General features: G+C 34.8%; 1 protein-coding gene across 1 annotated transcript in view; it reads right to left on the bottom strand.

Moving 5' to 3' along the window:
* The window catches only part of LOC125069851 (chromosome transmission fidelity protein 18 homolog), a 37508-nt gene that overhangs the window by 8339 nt on the left and 4337 nt on the right, over positions 1 to 24832 (bottom strand). Inside the window, exons 6-14 of the mRNA XM_047679445.1 lie at positions 24639 to 24767; positions 22423 to 22588; positions 22021 to 22213; positions 21165 to 21313; positions 20834 to 21065; positions 20409 to 20555; positions 19769 to 19913; positions 18179 to 18270; positions 17626 to 17769 (exon numbers count right to left, since the gene is read on the bottom strand). Coding sequence (XP_047535401.1) covers positions 17626 to 17769; positions 18179 to 18270; positions 19769 to 19913; positions 20409 to 20555; positions 20834 to 21065; positions 21165 to 21313; positions 22021 to 22213; positions 22423 to 22588; positions 24639 to 24767 — 1397 coding nt within the window. The remainder of the gene's footprint in view (positions 1 to 17625; positions 17770 to 18178; positions 18271 to 19768; positions 19914 to 20408; positions 20556 to 20833; positions 21066 to 21164; positions 21314 to 22020; positions 22214 to 22422; positions 22589 to 24638; positions 24768 to 24832) is intronic.

Here is a 24832-nt window from a genome sequence, read left to right on the forward strand (position 1 = left end):
TATTTTTTTTGCGCAGAAAAACTCTCTTTCATTGGCTGTAGCCGGTATTTGAATCTATATTACAAGTTAACTGATAAATCATCCTCCATATTTAGCAGCAACGGAATGAATCTTAACAGAAGACTACTTAATTTTCATGTGCTTAATTTGTGTTTATAATTCATTTTTTCTTCAACCATTTGACTGATCAAACACACATAGACGTCTGCTTTGACAGATCAAGTTCATCGTAATAATGGTTTTAAGTTACGTAACAAAATAAACACCTAAGTATTCATAAGAAAACTTAATCTCTAAGAACAATGAAACTATTACAATTTAAAATCGGTTCGAATCCGGCCCCAGTTTCTTTCAAGATCAGGTCGTATCGTTTTCGAATCCTCTAGAATCCGTACAATTTTCCGCCGGTCATTTTTCATAGTTTCCCGGAGCCCGAGGCCCGCTCCCAATACTTATTTGTTCGTAAATACACAATACTTACGATATTGTGTTTACGAGCGATACGAACGGGCGGAGGTTATTTGGAAACTTTTTATGGGAATAGTGAAAGATAAATTGACAAACAATCCCGTGAGATAGGGTTGAAAGGATTCCGATTGTTCAAATGTAAATTATTTTGTATTATATTTTTATTGTTAGCTGAGAACATTAGTACTCGCGATTTTCTCTATGCAGACGTTTCGGTTGAATCTTTGTTTAGCATGCCTTGTCCGCACTGGAAGCCATGAAATCATACCGCTAATAAAATTACGTATATAATTTTTATGTTCATCCGTTCATTAAATTATTATTAAAGTATTAATAGAGAAACGGTTGACTCTATAATTGGAGGTTTTGTGACAGTGTTAATCATTCATGTTAATAAACTTTTATTTATTTTATTTCATTAAATCCATTTTTTTCGACGATGTCAACTAATTCGAATTATATGGAACATTTTAAAAAGTTTTTGCGGGATTTTAATGTATGAAAAAAAAACCACGATTCTAAGACAAGTATTATATAGGCATAAGTAAACAGTTACATTTTGCATTCACGAACAATCAAAAAATTACTTCATCCACATAATTACTATTCAATGGAAGAATGAAATACTGATGAGTCTTGAATTAGGAACAGTTTAAAACCTATATAATATATATTAAAGGAAGCAGATAAAACCCAATGGTTAGAACACGTGTATCTTAACTGTTGATCACTGAAATTTCATGTGCTTAATTGTGTTTAGATTAGAGTAAGAAGGAATCATTGTGAGGAAACCCGCATGTGTCACATTAAACTCTGCATAAAAAATCTTAAATAAATCAACCAGATTGAAGCGAAAGAACAAGAACCCTTAGCTCAGTAGTATCTAAACAGCCTTATTCCTACCACTGAATTCGAACCGATGTTAGCTTTACATTTATTAAAATTATAAAGTTAAAATTCTAATTGATTAAATTATATTTTATATATATGAAAGCGAAATTCCACTCACTGATCAATCACAAAATCTCTAAAACTATAACACCTACTTTCGCTAAGAACGAATTTTACGAAACACCACCTTTTAAGGGGTAAAACGGGGGTTGGAAGTTTGTGTTTTATAAATTCCGCGCGAGCAAACCGCAGTTTCAGCTAGTTAAAAATAAAATACTTATTTAAACAGAGTAATTACAAGAAAATCAAAATATACTCAAACTTGGGTCACACCATGTATAAGAAATACAAATTTCCTTAATTGCATATATTTCGGTTTTCCATTAAGAAAATCATGGAATAATAAAAGTATCTTTTGTTCCGCAAAATCCTATTGATACTGTAAGTGGTCTTCATATTATTTCTAATGGTTGGTGTAATAAAGTAGAACGGTAATATATCGCCGGAGAGCCGACCTTTTAGCCCATAAACAATGCACAAAGGTCCAACGATAAAACTAAAATATTATGGAAATAACGGTTAAATACACTTGGCCCGTGTCCTCGACCTTTTTCCTACATTATAAGTATTTTTATTATAGTTTTTCTTCCTGACGTGTCAGTTTATTATATATATAGATGTTACGCTAATTTATATGTATTGCTTGATATATTTAATCATAATAGCCGTCATTAAAAATACTGCCGGTAGTAATCAATTATTACATGCCGTATTTATATATTCAATAATAAATAAATATTGGACATCACATACATTACTCTGATCCCAGTGTGAGTAGCTAAAGCACTTATGTTATGGAAAATCACAAGTACCGACGGTACCACAAACACCCAGACCCAAGACAACATAGATATCTAATGAACTTTTTCTACATCGACTTGGCCGGGAATCGAACGCGGGATCTCAGAGTGGCGTACCCATGAAAACCGGTTCATACGCTACTCGGCCACGGAGGTCATCATCATAATTATAAAAAATATTGTATTTTATATCTTATTAATAACGAAAACGATATGATCTAAATATAATTTGTATCCCATAGCTCTCAGGAATTAAGGAGTTTTCTTATAGTGAAAATGTTTTTAAAATTGAATTGAATCGCAGATAACCTTTACATACAAACACACATTTTACCTCTTTATAGTATAAATTTATATATGTATATTATTTCCTATGTTTCCAATCAAAAGATCATTGGATAGAAAAGCCGATGATCGTTTATCGTACTAACTTGAATTTCGATTGCAGTTCTTTATAAAAGCTCAAAGCTGAAAGTACTGAGGTTGATAGTCAAAAAAACACGACTGACGTTAGATGGCGTTGTTGACAATACATCAATTAAAAGTATAACTGGAACTAGTACGTAGATTTTGTTCCACTTTTAAGTTATATTAATATATCTTTTATTCCAAAACACTTTTACAAATATTACATTAGTTAAAACGATTTCTTGTAAAGTTAAAACCAATAACCGATACTCCCTCAAGGGGATGAATGATCGATGTAGATGAATTAAATATAAAATTCGACAATTATATTAGAGGGATATTTCACGAAGCGAATTTATAACGTTTGACGTTCAACATAAATAAGATTATGTCATCATAAAGTATATTCTAATAAATGTAATTCGAAGCTTGAGTAAAAAAAACCTGTAAAAATCCATAGAAAAATTGTCACTGAGTCGAATTGTAGATTAGTTTGTTTGATATCCAGACAAGAATAACATATCAATCAAAAAGCAACTGTTGCTAAGTGAAAACGGAATTAAATTATATCTTATTTTTGTTATAAGGCGGTAGGCAGTAGTACCACCACGCTGCTCCAATGCTGGATGCGCACGTTCCAGGTTTTAATCCGACACACGCCGACTTTACCACGATGTTACCACATTAGTTTATAAGACGTTACGACATACCGACCGATACAACAATTTCTATTTATAATGAATATATATTGATGCGTGGTATATATGTTTGTATAACTTCAGAACGACAGTCACAGAATATATTTGCTTTGTCTAGACGGTATTTCACAGTTGGGCTGTTATAGTCAAGCTATTAACAAATTCTATATTAATGGACTTAAATAAGTCATATTTACATTACATGTTGGTGCAGTGCCAATAAGGAATACACAATATGTGGATATGTTATCGACAGTTGTAACGCGGGTGAATTTCTTTGAAGATGGACAAAAACAAATATGTATTGAAACATGTAAATATTGAGCTACCTAACGGCAAGTGAAAGTAATCACATTAACATTGGCATACTTGGTGGTAGGGTACCTACCCACCTACTTCTTACTTTACCACCAAGTACGCTTGCACAAACGCCTACCACGCACTTATCAGATATTCGAATGTGAAGCTTAAATGAGCCTGTGTAATTGACAATGTAAGGATTTTTTAAATATTTCTAACAGCGATAATGTCTATTGGCGATGGTGACCACTTACCATTAATTGGATGATTAGTGAACCACCGCCTGTTTAAAAAAAAATGATCATGTACAAAATATTCATACTTGTCATGACCTTAATTTGTCATGAATCTTAATTTTACCCGTTCCTCTGTGATCTGTGCTTTTTCTTAGTCGTTTTAAACTATGCCTCTATATTGAATAATGACTTTGATTTCGCAACAACCAAATAATTTATACATGACTATGTATCTAAACTGATTGCAGTTGAACTACAGATGTGCAGATCAGAATATTCATGGATCTCGTTCTGAAATTCGACCGAAGTTCTTGACGTGGAAAATGTTTCTATACATAATGGTGCACTTCGAATGAAACAGTGGGTATGGGTTGAGGATAAAGATGATGTATCTCTGACCGATTACAACCATCGTGGTTAATCTCAAAGAGACCAACAAACTACGCAAGAATTATTTTGCACTAGTGTGAGCGTAAACACAGATGCATTAACTATTCCGTCACTTTCACAGTTCCAATTTTAGATTACAAGTTGCTACTAAGACCTAATCAGGGTTTCGAGTATCAAATCAATTTTATTCAAGTAAACTACACAAAGAAGCGTTTTTGAATCGTCAATATTTAAATACTACCACCGTTTCGGAAAGCAGCCCCCAGCGAGAAGAAGCGACAAGAAACTCGCATAGTTGCTCTTTTCAAATAAACAGATTTACAAGGCTTTTTTTTACATTAATTAGTGTCCTGTGATGAAACCCGAGCCTAGATCCAGGCGTTTCTTTCTAAGAATAGCATGCAAAGCCGATGCCGTTTCTTAGTGGGTATTCCGGTGTATTAGGGTACAACGGGCGTCCTGGGCAAGTCTCACATACCCCAACTTGTCGTAGGGTAAAGGCGTAATGCGCTTCTCCAGCTAGATAAAAAAAGGTACTTCGTGAACCTTAATAATAATTGTTATCATTATATTTTTTTTTGTTTTTGTCCATCATCTAAGAAAGTCACCTACGTTACAATTTTCCATAACATATTCAGATTACGTGTATTTCTTATTAGAAACAATTTTAATCCTAGACAAAGAGGCAGTCAACAATTACACAAATTTGTCTTCATTTTTTTCGAATATTTAAGGTAATTACATGATCAAAAAGATTTGACTATCTTATTATACCTCCATGTCGTATAGTTATCGTTGCGTGGAGACGCCACTTAATGTATGTATAATATATACCTATGTATGTCATATAAAAGTAATTTTATAAAACTGTGAAGCCAACACAGGCTCGGAATGATGTGTCTTCGGAGAAGAACCGGCAGGCATCTTACTTATTACTCTTTTAACCAAATTAGATTACATAACTACGTTACTTACATACAGTTAAATTTATAATTCGTGCATAGAAATCCACATTATACTAACTTCTGGCTTTATTCACGTTTAACTTTTTGTATAATATGATGGCACAAGCCACAACCTAATCAAGTCAACCCTAAATCACAAAAGAAACACCAGCAGACAAATTGCAGTTAACCCGTGCGGGTCATTACTCATTACGCCTGCAGCGCCTCGGTCAAAGAGACCTGCCCTTCAATGTTTGCCCTAATCAAACTCACACAACAATATGGCACATGTTTGAGTACGATAACCGCGTCGCAACTGTTCCATTTTTAAAAAGAGTTTTTTTTTAATTATAAATATTGTAAAATTTTAAGCTATGGACACCTAATGGGCATTTTAACCCTAAAATGTTTACTTTGTATTTTTTTAGTTTACATAGAAGTTTTCTACAATACAATACATTCAACTATTATTGTTTCGGCTAGCTAGCGTATAACGGATACAGTATTAGATAATTTTCGTAAAATTACATTAATTTTAACAATATTTAATTTAATATTAAATATGAGTCCACTAATGTAGGAACGTAATGCCTAAAAACCTCAGAATCTTTCCTAATCCCAATCTGTTTCATTAAAACTAATCGTTTAAAAACCGTAATAAAGTATATAATATGAATATTTTGCTGTTTAGTCGTTAAAATTTCACTAATGAAGTAATCACTAAAATGCAAATCTTTACATTCCCACGTCTCACTAGGCAGTCATGCCAAATTGTCGTTTGTGTCAAATGCATAAAACTATAAAGCCAGTAAAAGATTTTATTATCTGTTCAAGCCACCCGTGAATATTTGCGTTACGCTCGTTTAGCAAGTCGCTCGGTTTCCGAACGGGTAGCCATCACGGCGCCAGGAATAATGTTACGCACTTACACGTCACGCCCCAGGCTCCGCACATGGCGCGTTGGCAATTTTGTAAATTACACGCGTGTTTAAATTTCGAACCGCATTATTTGAGCCTATTTGAATTTGGAACCGCCGTTCGGTAATCGGACTAGGATTAGTGACAAGATTATTTACAATAATAGAGTGCGAGGGGACGGAAAATTGGGACCGTAATCCTCGTAATGCGGACAGAAATGAAAATTGTTATGTTCGTAATGTCAAATGACATTATGGAAGTCTATTTCGGGGTATTAGCGATAATTTGATAATAATAAAAGAAAAATTGCATAAAATGCAAATAATCCAGGAAGAGTATCGATTATAATATTTCAAAATCACTGCCCTTAAATATTATGTTACTTATTATTTTATATCCAATAGACGTTAGCCATTTTATATTAAACTTTTACATTAGACGATTTTCTCATGTAATACAATATCAGAATATTATCAAGTACATGTACACGAATTTTCATTAAAAAAAAAAGAAGGCATAGGTTTACGTTTACATATTTTTTAAATGCCTTTGTAAGTACTAAGAAAGTACTTATAACATGTAAAAATTAAACTACTATAAATATAATTGTACCCGAAAGATTGAAGACAAAATAATAACAACAGTTGGCAGACTAAATAAGCGAGAGCCGCCGTATGTATGTACATTGATGCAATTCGCCACAAAGGGGTTGCAGCGTAAAAACTAGCTAACAAGCGGAGCGGTGCGCCCGCGGCGCTCTGACGCACTGTGCCCATTGGACAAAAAAGTCTATTGCATTTGAAAAAAGAACAAGTTCTTTAATTAAGAAATCTGTTATACTAAATGCTGTAAGTTCAGTGTTAATATAGTTGCAGTCATCTTTTCATGTCATAATTAATGAAAACGGGTTATCATGAAGTTACTCGATTGAGCTTCAATACCGATTGGATAAGAAACATCCACTTCTTACATATTCTACCGTCAAAAGAGCAATATTTAATATTGTTGTGTTCCTGTTTGAAGGTAAGAGAGTAGTTAGACTGCTACAGGCACAAGTAACATACCATCTTAGTTCCCAAGGTTGATGGTGCATTTGCGATGTAAGAAATTTTTAATGTGGTGACCGTAAGGTCATCGTAAGGTCACCGTAAGGTTATCGTAAGGTCAGGTCAGATCAAAAAGTTGGTTAGTTTCAGACGATGTCATTGTTTTTTAACAAAACCATATTAATATATAAGGTAAAAAATTATATATATAAATAAATTGTAACGTTAATACTATTAAACGCGCAACTCAAATGTGACAATGGAAACGCATCCTAATTCACAATTTGCCGTTCGCGGGGAAAGCGTCTAAATTCCACCGTGCGCCGCAAATGAATCCGTTAGGAAAAGAAATTTGTGTTTCGTATCTAATGATATTTTCATGTTGATTTTAGCTTACGCGTTAAGTTTTTTTTTTTATTTTAATTCAAGCTGTTTTTAATTTTATGCGATTTCAAAAAGGTTGTATTTTATTTTAAAGGAATTTTATGAATATTGACTTACCTACGCATATTTATTTTGAAATCGATTCTTTTTTATATCTTATAAACAGACATATAATTTATTTTCACTTTTCAGGTTTATATGGAAGACAATATCACCTTCCGATAAAAACATTGTATTCCGAGTATAGTTTTTATTTTACAACGTAATATGGCATTCTACTTAGACTATGGATAAATATGAATGAAGGATATGAATTATACTTAAATCATCATTCAAAAATCAAAGCGAGCAAGATCGCTTTGGCATGATCTTAAAAGAAAAACATAATTAATAATTCAGAACCGCGTTACCATACACTATCAATTCCGTTTACATAATCTAGGGATGACGAACGATACGACGTCAGAGGGCCGACGTGGAAAAATATCGCCCTAAGCGAATAACCCTTCGCGAGGGAGCGAACGTTTCCGATTGGCCGCCTCCCAGGAAGGATATGACCTATAGTTTTTCTTCTTAAGAACTTCCTCCGGCCATTGTGAGCGTGATTTATAGGGGTGAGGGGGTGAGGGGGTAGATTGATGATTGCCAGTATCCGGGGCCTCGCAATCACATCTGCTCTGAGAGCAATTTCCCAGTATATTCGTTTACTTGGGGCATTTAGGGGGCAAGTCTTCCGTGGAGTGCCTTTATGGAGGTTAACATTTGAAATAAATGTTTTAACGTTTTATTGCTGTTTTTCATGTAGTTAATTGTTTGTTGTTGCGTGATTTTAAATGTTCGTCGATAAAAAAGTGATACATTAAACTTCGTTGATATTATTGTTACTATAATAATATTTATAACAAAACTCGCTCGTTTTGGTATTGAACATAAACCTAGAAGATAATTTTTTATAGTGGTATTATAAATGCGAAATTAACATTATTTATCTTCAACTTCGTTTGATATCTAATAACGACTAAATTGCTGAACAAATTTTGATGAAATTTGACATTCAAATTCCCTGCGATAATGATATAGCTTTAGCTACAAGATGCGTAAAAACAAATGAACAACTTTACATTGAATCGACGCGATACCATTGGTCGAAATCCTAAATAATCAACGATATTAATTATGGATTCGCGGAAATATGGCGTTTTAAATTCCAGCGTAGTTGTTATCTGAACTTTGGAATTAAAATTACAAGTGGCTATAAGTAGTTAAGTGACATAGTTTTGTATTAATAATGAAGATATATCAATCAAAAAACATTTTTGTTGTTGCATAATATAGCAGAACATTTATATTATGAATATTTTAGGTGTGTTTACCCATTCCTCCTTCTTTATCAGAATAATCGTATCAATTACTAACAGTATTTAAAACGGGATATTTACCATGTTTTTTATTTTTTATTTGGTGGAGCTCGATATTTCGACATTATCTACGAATGTCTTGTTCACGAGATAGTAAATATCCCGTTCTAAATACTGTTAGTAATAAAAATAACCATGTTAATTTAAAATCTTATATCGTATCAATTGCTAACATAGTGTAACTATCTTAAAACATACCAGGGACCTAATATTCGTTTCCTTGAAATAAGTTGCAAGATACATTGGAATATGTTTATCAGGGCATTACCTACTGTCAATATCCTACAGATGAGCCAAATCTTCTTTAGAAGATCTTTCGTATTCCACGCGTTGGTAGGTTTTTAACGGACGCATGGAGATATCCTCACGATGTTATCCTTAACCGCCGGACGAGATGAGTTACATACACAAATTAAGAACGTAAAACACGTGACCAAGTGTAGGCTGCACTCTTCGTCTAAGATTGACATGTTTTAATCATTTGGCTAGTTTTCTTATATCATACATTTCCTTCTATTTTAATACTTCTGTCAAAAGTAATATTGTTTACTTTGAACATATTTTTTATTTAAAAAAAATATATAGATATACATATACATGTACAATGTACATTTATAAATAAGGCATACGTGATACAATTTATATTAATGATAGAACGCGCGGTCTTAGTATTTCTTGATTTCTAAGCAGGATAGGATACTCGATAATTGAAATTGTGAAAGAGTGACTACTGAGTTTCTTGCTGGTTCTCACGGCAAAGCTACTTTACGAATAGGTGGTAGTATTACAGATACTTCAACACTGCAACATGACCATACAGAAGTGCTTTTATGATCCTACTTGAATAAATTCAAAATCAAGATATTCATCTTGTTTTTGAATCTACTACGGAAACATTATTATAATTAGATACGAAATAAATAAGATATTGCTAAACGATACCTCTCAAGAAATTACTTGTTCAATTACAAAACATTTATTATTGAAAATGTTTTCAAAAAACGTAAAATCTTACGCAAGCCAACGATATTATCGCTATTGTCAAAATTCAAAAGTTGTTATTTTTAATTTACTTCGAGGGCTGTTTGGAGTATTTGTCAATGTTTCCCCGCCCCTGGATGTTACATCTAATCATTGTGAAAGGGTTCAGACCAACGCTATTAAAAACTCGGTAAGAATTCTTTTGGAGGGTAACTTGAAGTGCAACGCACAATGAAGCTTATTTGATATTAAAGAATTATTTAAAAAGTCGCTGTTCGCTTTATTGTACTAGGTTTTTGTGTAGATCAGTTTGTATGTGTTGTTTGTGTGTGTTGTCTGGGTTTGGTTGGTACGAATTTAAATCTATCACACTGTTTTAGTTTTGACAGACAAGCCAGTAGAACCATACATTGAGAGCATTAATACGACATTACTAAAATTTTTATTTTCTAATAATTATTTATTTTTATAACGACTATAACGTACATCACTTTAGCTATGTAATACAACAGTAGTCTATATCGTTTAATATTATTTAGAATATTATTTTATGCGTTACATTTCTAAGCTTTGCAGACAAATTTAACCGTAAAATTTTAATCTATTAGCGCTCAAAGAAGTCACAAAGGACAATCGATATTTTTAATACATTTCAATATTCGATTAAAAAGAATTTAATTTTGAAAATCGAATGCCAGCCGTAATTTATCGTCTCTGTGTACATTGCGCTTATCTCATTTTTCCTATAACTTTTTCTAGTCCGCTAATGGCGTGCAGAACGGCCGTCAATTCACCACAAATCCGCTCCGTCGTGAATTAAAAACTCGCATTATGATTTTTTATTCATTTAATAATGTTTCAATCAAGGAATTTTTTGCTACTTTTAAGTTAATGAGTTTCGATCGAAATTTCAGGATATTTAATTAAACATAAATCGATTGCTATGTAGATTTAACTGACGAGAAGTTACGAGATATTATTATAATACTGTATAAATCGACGGTCAATATACAAATTTTAGATTGAAAAACAAAAGAAAGTCGAAATTTTTGCAGATTCTCATCCATCACATGTAGGTTTCCTCAGGATGTTTTCCTTCACCGCCGAGAACGAGATAAATAATAAATACAAATTAAGTACATGAATTCAGTGATGCTTAACCCGTGTTTAAACTCTGATTAACCGGTTAAGATTTACGTCTTGCAACCACTGGTCCATCACGGCTCTTACCCTTGTTCTACAAAGCTAATAAAAATTATATGCCCGTAAGTAAATAGTTGAAAAATAAAAACTACAAAAATGTAGTTTTAGTTACCAGCCTAGCAAAGTTTAGTCCAGTACAATTCTAACACAAACAGATACATCGCATCCCAAAGCCCCGCACCTTCATTAATCCCATAAACAATTAGAGCAACAATAAAAACAGCTAAATGCTCTCACACAGCATTAGAAATAGTCAGCGCGTGCCGCCGACAAATGGTACTAAATTTATTAGCTGGGCGTGAACCGCCCGCCTAATGGCCGCTGAGTGCACTAATACAGGGTTATACTGACCACTTGGCCGGAGGGAGTTTTTTTTTCACTTCTGTGACTTGTACTGATAAACTTCTAGACGATTCGAAATATAAATTTAATATAATTTATTTAAGTAGGCTTTTGCAAAGTAATTATTATGCTACTTAAGTTAGGAGCCTTGTGATAGACGACTAAGTCAAGTACTTTTGATCGATTGTATTAAATGTTACGGCACCAGCGATTCGTAATGTCGACTGTACTGAGATGAACCAAGACTATCAGCACTTTTCCGCCTAGCTAGCCTATCCTAGCCACTTTATGGTAAGAGGTCACCACTGCCCAGTGTCAGTGTCACTGTCAATATTGATACTGTAAGAAATATTAATCATTCCTCATACTACCAATGCGCCACCAATCGAAGATATTATGTCCCTTGTGCTTACACACTGGCTAACTAACCCTTAAAACCGGAACACAACGATACTAAGTATTGCTGATCGGCGATAGAATGTAATACGAGAGGTGTTACACAGACGGGCACAAAGCCCTGCCAACAAATTCAATTTTTATTTCAATCATATGAATACTATCAGAAACTATTATCAGATAGTATTATGTCCTTAATAGGTGTTTTTAAATTAATGTATCGTATGAATGATCGTTAAGTTAAGACAAAGCTATATTAACAATCAAATAGTTGTAATCGACAAATCTTTTCTAATATTCTATTGCTGAAGACTTTATTTTTCTATAAATATATATTGTTCCGTGAGATAGTTCATCTATTGAGAAACTAGTTGTTGCCCGGGTTTTTGTGTTGGTCGTTAGGTGTTTGGCGTAAAAAGCCTTTGTCCTTGCTTGGAGCTCAAGCTTGCTTCATATCAAATTTCTACAAATTCGGTTTAGTGGTTTGTGAAAGATTAAAACACAGACAAATGCAAAAGTAACTGCTTTTGCATTTATATTATTAGTATAGATGTCATAGATACTAAAACATCACGTGATATAACAGGAAAATGAATGGAGCAGCTAGTCATTGAATAAAATGTACAAGGTCGTCGAAGAAATTGTCATGTTATAATACATTTGTAAGGCTATATTAAATAATAATAACAGTCACCATAAATTAGACTTAAAATAAACTGCGTTACATAATTTACATTTTTTTTAATAAAATCTACGTCTGTAGCGAAGTAGGTATTATGGTATCGTTTTATGGATTTTATGAATGAATGAAAATCAGTAACTTATGCAATTATATTAATTTTAGCATAACATTAAGTTGATACGGTCCAGTGCTAAGTGCCGGTTGATTTGTTTGTAATTCATTTCGTGTCGGTAACAATAAAAACATCGAAAACACTGCACGCGTCAGATAAAATTCTCCTTCGTGTGTACGTAGGAACGTGTTGACATGAGTAGCGAGCTGTACTAGATAATAATTTCGTATTTTCGTTCATCATACTCCTGTCCATATTTCTCTGTCGGACGTCATCTTACAAGTAACATTACTTCTAACCATATCGTCTTGCACACAATCCATTCATCGTTTATGCTCCCAAAATATCACTAACAAGGATTTTTCCTAATTATGATTTTACATATATTCCTCGAATTAAAACATTATAAACGAAGAACAGCCCGACATATTTCCCTGTGCCGCGACCACGTGACGGCTACAGGTGGGTATAACTGCACGGTATCGTTTGCATTACATAATGACATTTGTAATCCGTAATCAATGACGTGAGCCGTATTAACAATTCATACGCAAATACGCATAATATTACATTAGCGGTCATGTTTATTAGTTAGCCATTACAACTTAATCCTGCTCATTAGAAAATCAGTCAATATGTGCAACTAATTATGCAGCTGACTTCGCTCTCGGCTTGTATAGAGTTTATTTACGGTCCACTGTTTCGTCTTAAAAAAAATAAAAATTGTTTTATTTAGTATTTAGTATCGAAACATCGCCGCATCAGCTCGAAAGGGTCTAAAAATTGTCAACGTTTATTCTCCTTCGCTTTAGAAACTGACCTCCGTGGTCGAGTAGTGTGTACACCGGTTTTCATGGGTACGCCACTTCGAGGTCGCGGGTTGGTTCGATTCGATGTAGAAAAAGTTTATTAGTTTTCTATGTTGGTTTGGGTCTGGGTGTTACTTCTGATTTTCAAAAACACAAATGCTTTAGCTACTTACATTGGGATCAGAGTAATGTACGTGATGTTGTCCAAAAAAAAAGTACGTAACTTCAATTATCCTATCCCTGAACACTTTGGCTGTCGCTTCGGATTGTATGGAACGCATAAACTGTTGCACTACTCCGTTAAAAATGTTTGCATGGTCGAAATCGACCGGAAGAACATCACGATCATCAACATTTTCGATCCAACAATTTTCATTTCCAAGATACAAGTTTCGTTACTGATGAAAACTATCATTTACTTAACATTACGAAAAATACTTCAATAAATATTACGTATGTAAACGTAATATTTATTGAAGTATTTTTCGATTATGATCGTCTTAATCAATTTCCGTCTTATAAATTCATTATGAATCGATGGAATTTAATTTCAATAACATTCTGTCAAATCACAGATCCATCTGATTTCTCATCAGATATACATATATTGGTTTCGCTTTGTACAGTAGACTTGTATACGGTATTGCAATGTAAAATTCATTGGTTTGATATTGGTCATCCCCACTATGTATATAAACGAATGGGAAATATGAATATCAGTGACTTCTAGAAAACAAGCATGGTTAATAATTATAATCATTTATTATACTTGGTGGTAGGGCTTTGTGCAAGCCCGTCTGGGTAGGTACCACCCACTCATCAGATATTCTACCGCCAAATAACAGTACTCTGTATTGTTGTGTTCCGGCTAGAAGGGTGAGTGAGCCAGTGTAATCACAGGCACAAGGGACATAACATCTTAGTTCCCGAGGTTGGTGGCGCATAGGTGATGTAAGGAATGGTTAATATTTCTTACAGCGCCTTTGTCTATGGGCGGTGGTGACCACTTACCATCAGGTGGCCCATATCCTCGTCCGCCAAACAATGCCATAAAAAAAAAATTTAAAAATCATACTATAAAATTACTCTGTATGTATTAAATGAATACTACTATACAAAAGCAAGATCGCGTCCGCCTAAAGTCACTGTGCAAAAATATCGCGCGTAATTTCAACCAATCATTAATGATCAAACGATCGCGCGTAATGTAATTCGATCGAATTAGTGTTGTTAGTTGTGGTACAATAATTGTGCCCTCGTAATCAAGCCGTATAATTACAAAAAACTCAAAAAAAAAAAACCGCATGTTGAAGATGAATATATCAGAAAGTTATATCCAAGATTGACTTCGTCTAACGACTATTAATATTTAACTTGACTCTAAAGAATGATTAATATTTCTTACAGTCTATGGGCGGCGGTGACCACTCACCATCAGGTGGCCCATTTACCCTTTCGCATAACTATATTATAAAAAAACTAATAACCACACTTAAATGGGCCACCTCAAATGAATACAAATGAGGTGGCCTATATGGTTATAATTAAAGAAAAACTGAATATAGTATTACCGTGAGTTGGTCTCCAACTTTTAAAGAAAGTACTTACAAGACAACACAGCTGGACGATACTACAATATAGAAGGTTCATTTATAGTGACCCTTACAACAATAGTTAACAATCAAAGTTTGTATACAATATAATTATTAAAATTCTTTAACAGAACGAGACTAAATCAAATGCCATCTCTCGACATCATATTTATTATTTTCAATAAAATTATTTACTTTGTAGCAAAGGAAGAATACCTTACTGATAAATTATTATAGTCATTTAAATACCATTCAAGTTCCTACAATACAGATAAAATTATAGTTAATAACGTATTTATTGCACGTTCTCAACTTTAAACCATTCAATCCTTTAACGAGTCGTGTGAATGAAAACAGAAGCGTGTCTTCTTTCATTACGTTGCTGGTTTACGTTTGAAAGAGTTAAATGAAAGCGATGAAACGTTAGCGACTGCGAATGTGGAAATGAGTGAGTGGGAATGAGATGGGTTAATTATTTCTTTTTGTGCGAGCCCTCAGCGGGAGATAGCTGTGATTACCTCGCGACCTCCGCGACAAAGATTAGGGGCTGAGATATGTGACGTGTCCGTCTGTTGGAGCGATTTATGTTGGTCTTAACCGAATTGATCCGGTTTTAACTAGTTTATCAAATTTTCTTTGTAGTTGTAGTATTGTGTAAATAAATAATATATGCAACATTAATACTCCAAGAATTTGACCAATGAATATAAAATTTGATTGTCCTAAAATAAATTATTAGATTTTAATTATAATTACATATCTGTCGAAGTTTAGATTACTTTGGACTACATCTACAAGCAAATACATCTAAATGAAACTTATTTAAATCTTATACTCTAAATATAATACTTGTAACGATGATAAATACATTTTAATAAAAAACACTCTCTGTATTTTAAGAAAGGTATCCTTGTATATCACATTTTAAAGCAAAGGCAGATACTTCAGATCTTAACACATGAACTGAAAACCTTTTGACGTATTAACAAAAAGGGAACGCACTACCGGGCATATGCATTCGCTTTTAATTCTGTATTCGCTTTTGTTGCTTCACTATAATGATCCGCGTGCAACACAACCTTTTGTTTTAAAATCTAAGCGTTGTATGTGTTATTATTAATTTGCCTCCCAAACTCACAATCGACGCTAATTTTATATCGAAATGAGGTTATAATTATAATTGACAACCTTTTAAAAGATAGATAATTAACTTCTGTCACGTTTTTTTTTAATTTACTTCCAATAACATTATTGGATAATCATAACACAATCTAATATTTTGAGAAAGATAATTTACAGTAAGATAGAAAAAAAGGTTTATCGTAATAAGTTTTTATTCTTTGACAAGACGCCTGAAAGAGCTTTCAGGCTCGTACAATGAGATGCGATTCAGCAAACACAGTTTTAATTAGCAACATTCGTAGACTTGTGTGCACTGACACTGGAAATTTGTGAACACCCTGTACTTAGTGCTTTAATTATTAATATTTGTATATGTAGCGTAGTTTTGTAAATAATTTATAATTTGTACTTCAATGAAACTTATTTAAATGCCGTGCTAAAGTTCAATGACTTTGATTGTATTTCTTTTCAAAATGCAGTGCTCGTTTCCACTGTCTCCTCTTTTTTTATAAAGATTTATAAAGGGTTTGTAAAGGTAAACCCCAAGATCTCATTAACCAAATTAAGACATTGGTTAAAAGACATCGCGTTGAGACATGACCGAACCAAAATGTTATTTTATTTTATAACAAATTATCGCTACTGGATTTTGATGGCCTGAACTTCTAAAGAAACGAATGAATGATTACCGCAATATCGATATTAATTATATTTTTTCATTCATATAATTAGACATTCATTATAAGAATTCACCGTTGTTAGTACAAATACAATCCTATTATCTTAGTATTACCATCAGTAATAACAAAATATTTTCAATATAGTTTCTAAAACCAACATCAAAATAAACTTTTATTAAGGCTTTTAACAAGCACTTTAACCACCGGTTTAAGAATATAGATTCTACTGAGAAGAACCGGAAAGAGACTTATTAGTTACTCCTTTTCAATGTTAATAAAATTAAATAATATATCTTGCCTGATCAAGTCAAGTCAACGAGTATTAACTCCACGCTTTTTAATCATCTATGTATTTTAGACTGTTGATAAACAAGTTTTACAAACATACAGCGCCATCTGTTGGATTATAGAGCAAAACGCACGTAACTGACGTTTTAACAATAAATAATATTCCTAACCAATTGTTTACTCGTTAGAATACCTATGTAGTTCTACATGACATTCTGAATCACATTATTTTATAGGAAAAAAATATATAAAAATAAGTAGACACAGAAGCGTTACATGTTTTAAAAAAAGAATGAATGATTCTCGTTACTTGGTGATAGAGCTTTGTGCAAGTAAATCTAGGTAGGTTGGTACCTACCTAGATACTGAAGCTTTACTCTCAAGGCGGAGAAAGTCTATGCCCAGTAGTGAGACATAACTGGTTAGTACTCTACTTGCCTGAAGGTGAGTGACTTACTTGCGTAGTAGTTTTCTTCTCGATGACTTTCGGCTGGAGCCTTTGCAGGTGATTCGGTAGCTGGGTAGCGTCTCTATTCACCGTCTGTTTGTCAGTCTTCTGTTTAACTTCGGAACTTTGAGTTTTATTGCCCATCCGGTTCATCTACAATACAATAATAAATTATTACAAGTATTAATTTTTTTTATAAAAAATGGTTCAACAGTGAAATATAGCATATATAGCAAAAAGTATGCATTTAATGCATATATATATATAGGGTTATTGGTAATTCGACGTAATCCCGTTAGGAGGTGATAGAGGTGATTATTTGCGATAATTTTTACCCCCCTATGCATTATGCAAAAAGAACCATTTTTTTTAAAAAAAAAGTATATACATTTCATTAAAAAAAAAGTATATACCGAAATAAAATGACCACAAAGGACGTTGGTAGAAATTCGTATTCCGCAAGCAGAATTAAAAATTAATGGGATTTCAGTGCAACGTTTTAATGAAACGTTTCTGACGCTTTCTATAATGTGTAAAAGGTTTGTATTTTTGTAATAGTTACCATATTTTCGTTTCTCCTTATAACTTCAAGTTGTTGTTCGCGCGCGATCGCTTGTCGGATGGCGGGGGGCGGTCTTATCCTCTCTTCGGTACCTAACAAACAAAAAATCATTAGCATTAGCATTTTTTTTAGCATTAGCAGCTTGTAAATTTTCCCCCTGCTGGGATAAAGGCCTGCTCTCCCTTTGAGGAGAAGGTTTGGAGCATATTCCACCACGTTGCTCCAATGCGGTTTGGTGGAATATACATGTGGCTGATGTGGCAGAATTTTGTTGAAATTAGACACATGCAGGTTTCCTCACGATGTTTTCCTTCACCGCCGAGCACGAGATGAATTATAAAAACAAATTAAGCACATGAAAATTCAGTGGTGCCTGCCTGGGTTTGAACCCGAAATCATCGGTTAAGATGCACGCGTTCTAACCACTGGGCCATCTCGGCTCAAAATCATTAGTACGACTTTTAAATAAATAACAACTAAATGTTATATAAATAATCTGTAACTTAAAGGGCTTGGCAGTGTTATGTGTTCTACCTCTTGACCATCTGTACTGATATTATAAGTGCGAAAGCATCTCTGTCTATCTGTTAATCTCTAAAATGATAAAAATGAGTATGAATCAAGCTTGAACCCTAAGGCAGGACATGGGCTACGTTTTTATATAAAAAAACCTAAAATCTGAAACGCGAGCGAATAAATTTATGAATATTATATATTTAAGGATTATCGATTATATTTAAAAAATGTCAAAGACACATTGGCATAACTGTTAAATTTGGATTGAGAGCAAACCTTAACCCCCAGGGACGCCCTAGTTGCGGGGCCCATATAGGCGGGCTAGCGTAACGTAAATGCGTTTTTTCAGCAACACCCAAAATACCTATGTCCCATAAAAATCATAATCATGTGATATCTAAATTCATTTTCATTGAAAAGTTGCTTCTGTGAATATAACACGTCCCTTAAACCAAGAAGAATATAAAAAAAATATCAAAAAAACTCCTATGATAGTTTTGATGAACTTTAAAACTTTAATATTAGCTTTTGGTAAAGCTTATTTTCATAAGCGGTAATTGAACTCATTGGTTAAAAAATAATTGTCAGGCGTTTAAACTTGTCTATAATTATAACTGGCTTTTCTAAAAAAAAACACCCCGATAATTTATATTTATACTATGGTGTCGAAGCAGCTTTATTTCCACTGGTCCCTAATAGATGGCGCTGGTTAGAGAAGCGTTGTTTCGTCTTGAAATAAAGTTTGAATGTGATCTGTGCTTGGTTTGATTGTTACTGGCAGTTTGCTGTCAATGTGGTTGTTAAGAAAATACAGTAGAAAAGAGAACGGTGGTTGCCATGAAAAATTTTTTGTAACGGTTCTAGGAAAAAGAGATGGCTTCGAAAATTATCACAGAACTAACTGCGTTTCCTATTAAATAAATTGTCACTATAGAAAACGTCTATGCAATTATTTATCATTCACATCTAACAACGTCTGATGACGGTGACGAATACGAGAAACATCACCCGGCTGGGCGCCGTCTTAATGTCTCTCTGACATATATATTCCTTGAATGAAATAGCAAGCCGTACCAAAGAAAGCGACTTTATATATGTCCGGCTCCAGCACGAAGGCGTACAGGCCCTCGAGCGTCCGCTGCTGCGTGTAGCGCAGGCCGTAGTCGCACATGGCGCCCGCACACGTGCGCAGCGACTTGCGCTCGGACTCGCTGCACAGCTGGGATACACATAAACGAATATAATTAATTGATACGTAATGTTGTATGTGTATAAGTGCGTGCGCAAATACACGGATACTCTATATACCCTCACTTTCGTAGTACAATGAGAAGGTAAAACAAATTGACTGAAAAGTGTTCTTGTGCAGGACGAAAGCTTAACGAGTTTTCAAAGGCACAGCAGTAAGCTTTTTATTTTAGGCGTAATAAACATTTCTGTGGCCGTGATTTCGTGATTTGTTGTCACGAACTGGATACGCAGAAAATCACTTAAAATTTACAGATGCACATATTTAAATATACGAGTACGAATCTTCTGTACGTGATTTTTAACTGAATTCCTACTAAATGGCAACCGATCTCGATGGATGGTTTAGATTGGACCCGCTAGGTGGCGCTGCGATCGGGAAGTTGAAAAAAAATCTGATTTTATTCGAGAACGGGATGGGCTAGTGTCAGATAAAAGAAACATCGGCTGGAGGTAGCTTCCCCACCTGCACGTTGGCGGAGCGCAGCGCGGGGGACAGCACGTAGGGCAGCAGCGGCAGCAGGTCGAGGCGCAGCGCCAGGCGCGACACGTCCGCCCGCGCCGCGCGCACGCCGCACACTGCGCTCTCCAGCTCCGCGCGCCGCCGCGCCGTCTGCGCACACACACACAGCTAAGCCCTCGGCTGTAGCCGCAAACCTCGCTCAGCTTAACTCTTAGCAAAAGTATGAGGATCGAGACACCCCTCACGTCCCATATGTATTCTGACTGCTTAACCAAAATATTTGTGAAACGAAATGACATCTATTTTGCGTTGGCTCGACATTGATGCACAAGACAAGTGGGTTGAATTTTTTGGGTCCGTTAAATTTTTTTATATGGGACTTTTTTTCAAATGGTACAATAGCTTAAAATTAAAACTGATATAAGTACCTCCTGTGCCTGCAGGGGAAACTTCACTTTCGTCGTCTGCCTCGAAGCCAACAAACCGTGACACCTCGCTATGCAGAGCGGTAGGAAGGAGTACATCGAGTAGTTCTGGTTTCGCTGGATCCAGGTGTTGATGGCGTCGTACAGTCGCAGCCACGATGTCGTCTCGCAAGCGATGAGCAATCTCGAGTCCACTCTCGCTGCGAGATAGTTCTCGAATATTCCTTCTATTATTCTGTGAATTGAAGGTTCCGGAACAACAGCCGGACACATAATATTAGTTACATCTTATTAAAGAAATAAATACATTTATCAATTTGTATGATTCACAAACCTATCATATTCTCCCGCTGCTTGAATAGTTTTCAGAATAGAATTTGGGTTGTTATCGTTTATGGTAAAAATAGCTTGCAGCGCTTGCATCATGCTCGTAGTATTGTCTCTGGTACCGATCGCTGCGTTCTCTACATCTTCTATATTTATCTGCAATAATAATTTGACTTAGAATTTATCAATTGTTCGCCGGTACAAAAGTATTGTATGAAAAGTTAAGTTTTTATACAATACTTATTATTATTATTGTTTAATAAATGTCATATAAAAAAAGAAAATAAATATCGCTAAGAGAAAATTAAGTTGGTTTTTAATTTATTTCAATTATAATTGTTAAAATATTTACATTTATATATTCTTTTTCGTTAACTAATACCGGCAGTAGCATCGGAACAAACGCTTCATCATGAATAGATTATGCAGGCACATCGAATTACTAAACTCAATAATTTTTATTTTATGGCATATGTGAAAAGCGGGCATGTCGCACAGAGGTGAACTTTCATCAGGATGGAAGGTGCCAACCACCATCCATGGACATCTACAACGCCCCGAGACTCGCAGGTGCACAGCCGGCCTTTGAGAAACGAGTAAGGTCTCTCCTCGGCCTTTGAGAAACGAGTAGGCTCTCTCCTCGGCCCTTGAGAAACGAGTAGGGTCTCTCCTCGGCCTTTGAGAAACGAGTAGGCTCTCTCCTCGGCCCTTGAGAAACGAGTAGGGTCTCTCCTCGGCCTTTGAGAAACGAGTAAGGTCTCTCCTCGGCCTTTGAGAAACGAGTAGGGTCTCTCCTCGAAGGTTCCAAAATTAACGAAAGATAGTCGGTGACGACTCGAGTTTAAAGAAAAGCAGCGACCGACCGTCCCATCGAAGCGGCCCTTGAGGAAGGCGAGCAGCTGCAGCGCGGCGCGCACGTCCCCGCCGGCGCGCGCGCCCAGCGCCGCCAGCGCACGCGCCGACACGCGCACGCCCTCCGCGCGCGCCACGCGCCGCAGCCGCGCGCACACGCGCGCCGCGCCCGCGCCGCGCACCGCCACCACCAGCGCGCACGCCCTGCGCGCGCCCCGAGCTGGGTTAATTAATACGTTCCGCAACTGGCGGTGTTTAATAATTGCAAATATTCGTAAATATCCGTCGGGCTTATTAGAGAAATAATCTGTCTATTGTAGAGAAATATTTAGTCTCACAACGTTTCTGAAATTAGTGCATACGTTCAAAAATATTCGTAATATATATGTAGATTAATTTGACGACCGTAGTACCTCAGAGGTCTTAACGAGGTAGCGTACAAATCGTTGCAAATCGCAATAACGGGTCGCTTTAGGGGCTGCGTCTTGTTTTTCTTCTTGCCTTCCTCCTTCTTTACGCTAGTGGTACACCACTTCACTAACAACTCCACGGTTTGTATCGGAGCACCGTCGATTTCATCTGTAATTTTAAAAAAAAGTATTCATCACATGACCGAATTTTACTAAGTTAATTACCATGAGGCGGACGGACGGTCTACGAGTATAAAACAATAGAGTGTCCTTTACCGCAATTTAGTATTATATGAGATCCTAAATATTCGCATTTGAATTCGCAACCGCAACAACTTGAACTTCTACACAAATTTCTTCCGTTTTCAAATTATTAATTACGACAATCAAATACATAAATGTTTGTTCTATTTCTTTACAATATTATATTAAAATAAAAAAACTCTTTTGAATACTATGACGAGTGTATAGATGTGTACACTCACACAGGCACGCCCCACAAACGACGTTAAACGCATGCATTAGCAAATATAATCTAATTTATATGTGATATTATTATATCATCATTATCACATCCTCATGCACATAAAGTATAAGGATAAGCGTCGTTCGTAAGCACGAACGTCACTTACACTAATGCACGCCGACAATTTGTGTAATGCTGATGTTCACTGTACATTGTATTGTGTGTGTGTTCTGAGATAAATTTCAAGGCTTAAGCATGCTTTTATACTTCCAAAGATTAAGTGATAATTTCAAATAGGAGGGTAAACGCTTCGTTACGTAACGCGTTACGGCGCCAGTCTGTCTGGCTTCCCTTTCTCATACACATACGGCAGCGTTAGGCAGGCAATAATGATACTAATAATGTACATACACCGAATGCTACTGTACAATAGGCTAGTTGACAAAATTTGGAAATTAGTTTAAAACTATAGCTTAGCATCTATTTCACCCCAAAAATATACTATTTTAAGAAAAATAGGTTTTTTATGTTAGTATTTTGAGTTTTTAGAAATGAACTTGAAATTGACCGCGAAAAAGGCCAAGATTGTCATGGCGTCTTGAATGACGTCACACCTCGCGAAACAGCCGTGTTTGTGTATGACAGTCAATTGTGTTTTTTAATAAATAATGAATTCCTCGTATTATAAATACTGTATGGTGACCCAATGTGAAAGTACAACGATAAAAACGCCAGACAAATTATTCATATACGTACCAAACAATAAATAAATACGAATAAAGTGGTTAAATGGCATGGAGGCAAGATGCTCTTATTTTGTCAACTAATTCCACAATTTATTTCTGTGAAGATCATTTCGATGTAAGTATTAAATACAACTTGATATATCTATTTATAAATGTATAGTAAAAGAAATGAATTTAGCAAATATAATATATCACACATAACCTATAAAATGTTAGGACTAGAATAGGATTTTATGATTTGTTTGAGTTAAAATATTATTTTGTTTTATAAAATGTAATAATTCAAACTCTTTTTACTTTTTTAGTTGCCAAATGATATGACTAATTATACAGAGTATCATATTATGGGTAAAGACACAAGTGCGTATGAAACCAGGTTGTATACCAACGAAGTTCGAATGCCAAGAAGATATATGTTGAAAAAACAAAGTTTGTCAATAATCGCAGAGTGTTTGAAAGATCCAGAACCAAGTAGTACCCCCAGTTTATCTGCCATAATGATAATTGATAGCAACAACGTAGCGTTCCGCGCTTGTTTCGCGAAGTGTGACGTCACGCGACTCTGATTGGTGTTTAATGTCACGTGATTAAATGCCTCATTTTGTCGATTTTATTTTCCAAAAATATAATTAATCTTTTATTATTTTTGTAGAAAAGTTGTTTTTTTATTTACTAATTATCATGATTTATCATTAGAAACTCAAAGCCATCCGATTTATGATTAGTGGAAACAAGCCTATTGTACATGTTCAAGAATTAAATTAATAAACAACCTTTTCTTACATTATCATATGATTAATATATGATTAAAAAAAAACCTGAGCTTTCCTCAAGTTTAACAAATTCAATATTAAATATTTTAACTTAGATAAGTTTAAGTTATCACTTCTGTCGGGAGTCGAGAGACGCTCACGTATTTTTTTTAATAATAAAATTTTATAATATAGTAATTCTTTTTTTTAAATAAAGAAATTAATTTTAATATTTTAGTAATTATAAAGTTTTACCTAACACAAGGCAGTTAGGTCGTCTCTCCCTATCTAAGACCGACTGCATGAGTGTGGCGCTCTGTAACGCTGTCTGGAAGGCTTCTGTACTCCTCTCGTCTGATGCGTTTAATTCAACTGGTCTGTAACCTAGAAAATATAAGACACTAAATAAAATATTCGTATTTTTAAAGGAAAATACTAAATTTTAATTT

Source organism: Vanessa atalanta, chromosome 16 (genome assembly GCF_905147765.1).
Source record: "Vanessa atalanta chromosome 16, ilVanAtal1.2, whole genome shotgun sequence".
NCBI lineage: Eukaryota > Metazoa > Arthropoda > Insecta > Lepidoptera > Nymphalidae > Vanessa > Vanessa atalanta.